A 7,375-nucleotide genomic window follows, 5' to 3' on the forward strand; every position below is an offset into this window, starting at 1 on the left:
CCTACAGAATATGTTCTAGTGATTGTACTTAGTTTTAAACAAATGATCACAAACAAATATTTCTTCAACTTTCTAATCAAGTGAAGCTACGTAAAGAGAGAAAGCAATAGTCAGGCCATATAAAAACTACTCACAGTTTCTATACATGATTTATGCTTGGAAAGTATTTTTTAACAGTGAGATGCTTAATGAATGTTAACTATTATTATTATCACTATTATTAATCAAGAAATGGGATGTAAGTTGATCAGTCTTTCATATTTATAATTCTGTCTTCTTTTTCACCTTTAAAGGCTTTCCTTCTCACTAGGTAGAATTCCACTCACAAGGTAGACTGCTAACTTCTTGTTTGCACCTGCTCTGTGTCCTGCACACACTCCTAGCATCGGGAAGCATCTGTGTGGGGTGGGCGGGGGGCGAGGGGCGGGGGGAGCTCCATACTGGAAAGCAGGATGCCACGAGGGTTTCCCAGGACACAAACAGCAAAATCAGCCCAAGGGAAGCCCCTCCCACTGGCTCTCCCCTGCACTTAAGATGGCGGTCCCCACAAAAGCATCCCGATGCCCTTCAGCCCCGCCCTTCTCCTTTGCCATTCTTGCCTAACCAAGACTGAAATTGTAGGGCCTGGAGAAAGGAGGCGGGGCAGAGCACTCCCTGGTCCCTTCATATGAAAAAACAAAACAAAAATCATCCTCTTTAGATGAAAGTCCATGGTGTGATATCATGATTCCGTCTTCTCAGTTTGGGTCTTACCCTTGCTCTCATCATGAGAAAATCATACATGAGCCTCTGGCTGCCCACTCACCGGCAGGGTAAGAAGCAGGCCAGGCCGCAGTTCAGTGTTGTGAGGTTGACAACGTTCTGCTACCGATGGGAAAGCTGCCACCTGGGTCTAGCATGTACCTGGGCTCCCTGGGTCCACCAAGAAGTGGGACTCTGGGGCAGGAGGTGAAGCCGCCGTTTCCTGCCTGGCGGCCTCTAATGAAAACACCTGCCATGTGCCAGTGTCTGCGGAGTTAAGGTGCAAGGTCTCACAAGAGATTCTGCCCAGAATGTGTCCCCAGAATGGTGCTTGGAGAAATGCCTACCACATTCCTCTCCCCCGAGGGTTTCAGTGGGGTCTTGGTCTGAGAGAGCAGCCAGAGCAAAGGACACAGACTGGGGAGCTTCAAAATCAGACATTTCCGGTCTTGCAGCTCTGGAAGCTGGAAGTCCGAGATCAAGGTATCAGCCGGGGTGGTTTCCCCTGGGGCCTCTCTCCTTGGCTCACAGATGCCAGTCTCCTCCTCGTGTCCTCACCTGGTCTTTCCTCTCTGTGTGTATCTGTGTCCCTCTTAGGAGGACACCAGTCAAGCTGGATGAGGAACCACCCTGAGACCTCATCTATATATATAAAAGGCTAATGTGCTAAGTGTCCGACCATCTGACTGGTCGCTATGATGCACACTGACCACCAGGGAGCAGATGCTCAATGCAGGGGCTGCTGAGCTGCAGTGACGTGGCCGCGGTGGTTCTCGGGTGATGCACCTGAAACCAGAGAGGAGGGAGCCCGATTCCTCGCAGGGCTACGCGATTCCATCTTCGGCTGCGAGTTATGTTGTTGCTGGGGCACAGTTGGCCCTGAATCTGGTTTATTGCTCACTTGTATTTGAGTTCCACACCCTGTACCACAGCAACCTTGCAGAGTGCCCTCTCACATTCGGGGACCCCTCAGAGAATGTCAGAGAGCTGGTTTTAGCCCAATCCCAGCAGGCCAAGCCAAAGGACCCCACCTGCTGTGGGACCCCGCTCACTCTGCAGACGCCCTTTGAGCAGTGCCACCCCAGTTGTGGTCGGCCGGGGAGGGACCATGGGAGGTTGGTTCCAGGGCATGTCTGGCCTGTCTTGCCCAGTCCCACCCCACCAACCACCTTCTAATTAATTTCCTTTCAATGTGCACGAATCTGTGCACTGGGTCACTAGTTTTAATTGAATTACCTCCTCAAAGGCCCCATCTCCAAACAGTCACTGAGTCCTGAGGCTTAGTGCTTCAACATATAAATGTGAGAGGAGCAACAGTTCAGGCCGTAACAGGTGGGCGGTTGTGTTTCGTCTCTGTTTTGTCCAGGAGAGAAGATGACCCTGAGCATCTCTGTGCTGCTGTCCCTCACCGTGTTCCTGCTGGTCATCGTGGAGCTGATCCCCTCCACCTCCAGCGCCGTGCCCTTGATTGGGAAATACATGCTCTTCACCATGGTGTTCGTCATCGCATCCATCATCATCACCGTCATCGTCATCAACACGCACCACCGCTCCCCCAGCACCCACGTCATGCCCGACTGGGTGCGGAAGGTGAGAGAACGAGGCCCCTGCAAGCTCCACAGAGGCCCGCCGTCCCCTCGAGGGCATCTACAGGGCTTCCTCCCCCGCTTGTCCCCATGGCCAGCGGAATTCTGCTCACCCTTGTGGGTACTCAGAGCTGAAAGTCCTTTCTGGGCTGGAAGGCATTTTTGGAAGGAACGTTCTTGGGCCTCTTTCTGGAGATAACTAACCCACATAGCTTCCTCAGAGAGAGAAGAAAACCAGAATTAACAAAGCTCACCTCTAATTCAAGCTTTAAGAACCTCTTTAATTAGCGACGATAAATAAATCACTGTCCTTTTTATTCAAATGCTGGGAAATTCTCGTGGTTTCTGTTTGTATGGCTTGCAGTTCATGATGAGGTAGCTTATTTTTTGCTGGTGGAATCATCTGCAGAGAATAGGGCTAGAGATGGAGGGGAGGCTTGATGAGAGATGGTCAAAAGTGAGTTCCAATGGGGAACTTGGTCTCGAGTCTTCACATTTTTGAAATGGAAAATGTGTGCACGTTTCAAATGTCAGTTGTTGTTGTTTTTTATATAAAACTTCACAGACACACAAATGGCCAGGATCTTTTGTGTAAAATTAAAAATATTTGTCATGAATTGACAGAAACCACTGCTCACAATGTATTCTTTTGAGAAGAAATGGTCCCTGTTTGTATTAATGGTCCCTTTTCTGTCTTTCTGTCTGGAAGACAAAACAGGCTGGGCGCTTAACATGTTAAGTGACTTCTGGCAATACCGGTCTTGCATTTTTTCAGAAACAAGAAATGAAAGAAAATAGTTTAGCTGTTTTGTGGGGCCAGAGCTATATATATAATATATATTTCATTGATTTTTTTACAGAGAGAAAGGGAGAGGGATAGAGAGTCAGAAACATCAATGAGAGAGAAACATCGATCAGCTGCCTCCTGCACACCCACCACTGGGGATGTGCCTGCAACCAAGGTACATGCCCCTGACTGGAATCAAACCTGGGACACCTCAGTCCTCAGGCCGACGCTCTATCCACTGAGCCAAACCAGTCAAGGCTATATTTTTACCCTGAGAGGCTTTTTCTTTAACTATATGATCTTGAAAGAAGCAGGTACCTGCTGGGCGTCCAGAAGCTAAGCATCATTGGTTTCTCCCGAGTTCAGCAGCTGCATACAGGCGCCCTCCAGTGGCGAAATGCTCACATGACAGAATCGGCACCGTTAACCACTGTAATTCCACAGGCCTCAGGCTATGTGTGCACTAAGATGAAGGAATCTCTGAGAAAATTGAGTAAAGTCCTTTTGTTTTAAGGACAAAGAGGCGGAGGCCCAGAGAAGCCGAATGACTTGCCTAAAGTTATGTTGCTAATTCAAAGTCCGAGTTTGACGCTTGCCTTGCTGGCCATTATTCTCATAAATGGATTTCTTTTCCAACGGTAGGTTTTTATCGACACCATCCCAAATATCATGTTCTTCTCCACAATGAAAAGGCCATCCAGAGAAAAACAAGACAAAAAGATCTTCACCGAAGACATTGACATTTCGGACATTTCTGGGAAGCCGGGGCCTCCACCCCCCGCCTTCCACTCTCCCCTGATCAAGCACCCGGAGGTGAAAAGTGCCATCGAGGGCATCAAGTACATCGCAGAGACCATGAAGTCAGACCAGGAGTCCAATAACGTAAGCTCCGTGGCTTGAAACCCATGCCTCTAGGTTTAAAGAATCAAATGCTCCAGTGCAGGTGGGGGGGGGGGGGGAAGAGGCAGCTACTGACCTAAGGTAAGCCTGGTGACCACCTCTCGGCCACCTCAGTGAGTCAGCATTTTGAGTAACCTTTTCAACATAGGAAGATTGCAAGGCCAGCCAAAGGATGCTGAGGGCTTTGCGACCTACAAGTTAAATGGCTGTAAAAGACGCGTAACCTGCACTGTGGGCCGAACGATCACCTTAAGGACATTCTAACCTTTTCCTCCCTCCCAGGCGGCTGAGGAATGGAAGTATGTGGCAATGGTGATGGACCACATTCTCCTTGCAGTCTTCATGATCGTCTGTATCATCGGAACCCTGGCTGTGTTTGCAGGTCGGCTCATTGAATTAAATCAGCAAGGGTGAGCAGGAAGCTGAGCTGAGCACCAGGCCCCAGCGCCGGGCAGAGCAGAGAAAGGTGGGCAAACAGGAAGACGTGTCCACTTGGATATAAGCTCACTGATCAAACATTTAACTTTCTGTTTGCATGATTAACCATAATAATTTACATTTATAAGGTTGTGGCCTCAAAGTGTTTTCACCTTGCTTCTCCCTTCAATCTCTGTTGGCCTGAAGAGTGAACCCCTTTCAGTAAATCAAACTGGATCTCTACAGTAAATTTCCACCCCCAATGGTGTCTGGAAGTTTTGCCCAGAGTAGCTGAGGTTTTCTGTTGGCTTGTTTTTCTATTTTTATTGATTTAAGAAAAGAATGTATCCTTGGCTTAAAAGCCAGTTTTGTGCCTACTGGGAAAGCCCCCCTACCAGTCCCAGGAAGGTAAAGCACTGGGTCTGGAGAAAAAGGAGACAGTGGACAGGCTGCCAAAATGCAAATTGCATCAAGCCCCCGGTGATAAAGTCCATGTCTACAACTGGTGGCCAAGGAGAGCGTTTTCTAGTCTAAGGCAGCACCTGGGTTTGATGTTCAGGGTTTGAGGGAACGCAGGTCCTGACCTGTAGTGAGTGGACGGGCCAGGCACGAGGGAATCACCTCACAGACAAGATTTCTTTCATCCTCATGACTTTCGTACAGACAAGCAAACTGAACCTGAGGGAGGTTAAGTTCATTGCCTAAACTATCAAAGAGAAGAGCTGGGATTCAAACCCAGACCAATTCTGGGTTCAAGCAGCTCCAGGCTGGTCAGTTCATCTGTTCCTTGCCCTCCTGGCCACCCCTGGCTCGATCTTGGCCATTCTGTCACTCCGGTCAGTGTCTTGAGCGCTTCAGTGTCAGTGTCCACCATCTTTCTGCCTTCCCCATGGAACTTCCTCCTTCCTTCCTACCCCTTATCCCATGGGGAATATCCTTTAGCGACCTCCTAGCCACAGTGTAATTCACGCAGAACTAGAACATGTGCAGCCTGGGCCCTGGATCACACCTGCCCCACATCAGTGCCGGGTAGAGCAGGGACCTGCACTGCAGGTGGCCTGACTGAACCCACTGGTCTACTTCTCCGTGGGGCCCCTCCCACACACCAGGGCAGGACTGAGTGCCTTCATCTTCGAGTAAACTAAAGGGAAAACAGTTTGGTGGCTCCTCAAAAAACTAAACATAGAATCATCATATGCTCCAGCGATTCCACTCCCAAAAGCATTGAGAGCAGGGACTTGAGCAGATACTTGTATGCCAAGTGTTCACGTAGCATTATTCACAGCAGCCAAAAGGTGGAAACAACCCAAGGGTCCATCAGTGGATAAGCAAAATGTAGTCTATACATGCCATGGGATAGTAGTCAGCCTTAAAGAGCAATACAATTCTGATATATAACGTGGGTCAACCATGAAGACATAGTAAACGAAATGCACCAGGCACAAAAGGACAAATATTGTATGATTCCACGTACATGAGGTACCTAGGGTGGGCAAATTCATGGAGATAGAAAGTAGGAGAGTGGTTCCCAGGGTTAGAGGAAGGGGCGAGTTACTGCTTAATGGATAGAGTTCCGGTTTAGGATGATGAAAAAGTTCCAGAAACGGACAGTGGTGCGGGTTGCACAACCTCACAAATGTACTTAATGCCACTGAATTGTATACCTTTCGCCTAAAGTGATACATGTTGTGGTGTGAATATTTTACCGCAATAAAAAGTGTTGTTGTTGTTTAAATCATAAACTGCTCCTGTGCTCATCCTTAAAATTGGTCCCTGGGTGAGGATTGGCTGAAAACGGGGTCTGCTAGAGAAAACAGGTTCCCCTTGAGGAGTGCTCCTTTCTCCTTCCCTCCCTCCCTCTCCCCTCTCCACAAACATCCCTTAGGGGCCTAGCTCCCTCCTAGAACCGAGCCCCCGAGCACCCCCCCCACACACACACACACACATTTCCCTCAGAAGGTCAGCGGGAAGACTAGAACAGGGAAACTCTACCCCAAGTTTAAACCACTTTTGAGCCAGTGGCCCACCCGCCGGCATGCTCAAGGGCCTACAATGAGGGGAAAGCAGGGAGCAGAGTGGGGGTCTCCCAGTCTCTTCCCAGCCCTTGGGGCAGCTCTTCCCCAAATCCTTCCCCCCTCCCCATCTGCCAGGGAAGGCCCTGCTTAAGGTGCTTTTAGTAGTTTAATTTTTAGTGAGAAAAATCAACTTGAACAATCTTTATTTTTTGAGCATCAACGTAACATAGTGTTTTAAGCCTGTGTTTCTATCCTCCTTGCTGTAGCCTTCTGCTCTACCCCTTATCGCTTTATAGTATTTTCTTGTGTCCCTGTCTGACTAGAACTCCCGACTTAGCATCTCCCCAAGGACAGAGCTTGTTTTCTCTTGTGTTGATATTCTAGGTGTGAGTAGGTGCTGGGGAATGTGCTGGAGGGATGAGGAGATAGTGAGTGAGTGGCCAGGCAGGGTAAGCAGTCCTGGGAGGCGCTGCAGCCTCTGATTAACATCCCACCCGGGTACAGCCGGTCAGCATGCCCACGGGCTCAGCTGTCAGGAGGAGCTCCTTACACACCTGCGCTTGCCGGTAGGCCCACCACAGGCTCCACGGCGAGGACACGCGTACTGCGACGGAAAGCACGTCTGTGCGCTTGTCACTCGTCACTCATTTCTAAAGACAGCCACTCCCTGCGTCGCTCAAACCTTATCCATCCGTAAAGGCCTCGCCTCCAGGAAGCCCTCCGCACCCGTGCCCGTGGCCCAGCCCTTTTCGGCCTCATCGCACCTTTGGACCTGGCGAGCTCCCTGACGCCTGCTTCACGCTTACTTTACGGATGTCCATCTTCTGTCTTCAAAGGGATGGTCCCTACCTGAGAAAGGAAGTCGGGGTCTTGCTACCTGTACTCCCTGTGGGACCTGGGGCAGAGTCCCAGAGTAAAACATGTGAGGG

The 7,375-nt window shown here is 49.6% G+C and overlaps 1 protein-coding gene across 1 annotated transcript in view; it reads left to right on the forward strand.

Moving 5' to 3' along the window:
• The window catches only part of CHRNA1 (cholinergic receptor nicotinic alpha 1 subunit), an 18,064-nt gene extending 11,920 nt beyond the window's left edge, over window positions 1-6,144 (forward strand). The window contains exons 7-9 of the mRNA XM_006760599.2: window positions 2,108-2,331; window positions 3,757-3,996; window positions 4,297-6,144. Coding sequence (XP_006760662.1) covers window positions 2,108-2,331; window positions 3,757-3,996; window positions 4,297-4,428 — 596 coding nt within the window. The 3' untranslated portion in view covers window positions 4,429-6,144. The remainder of the gene's footprint in view (window positions 1-2,107; window positions 2,332-3,756; window positions 3,997-4,296) is intronic.
• The last annotated feature ends 1,231 nt before the right edge of the window (window positions 6,145-7,375 follow it).

The sequence above is a fragment of the Myotis davidii genome, unplaced genomic scaffold (assembly GCF_000327345.1).
Source record: "Myotis davidii unplaced genomic scaffold, ASM32734v1 scaffold370, whole genome shotgun sequence".
Lineage (NCBI taxonomy): Eukaryota > Metazoa > Chordata > Mammalia > Chiroptera > Vespertilionidae > Myotis > Myotis davidii.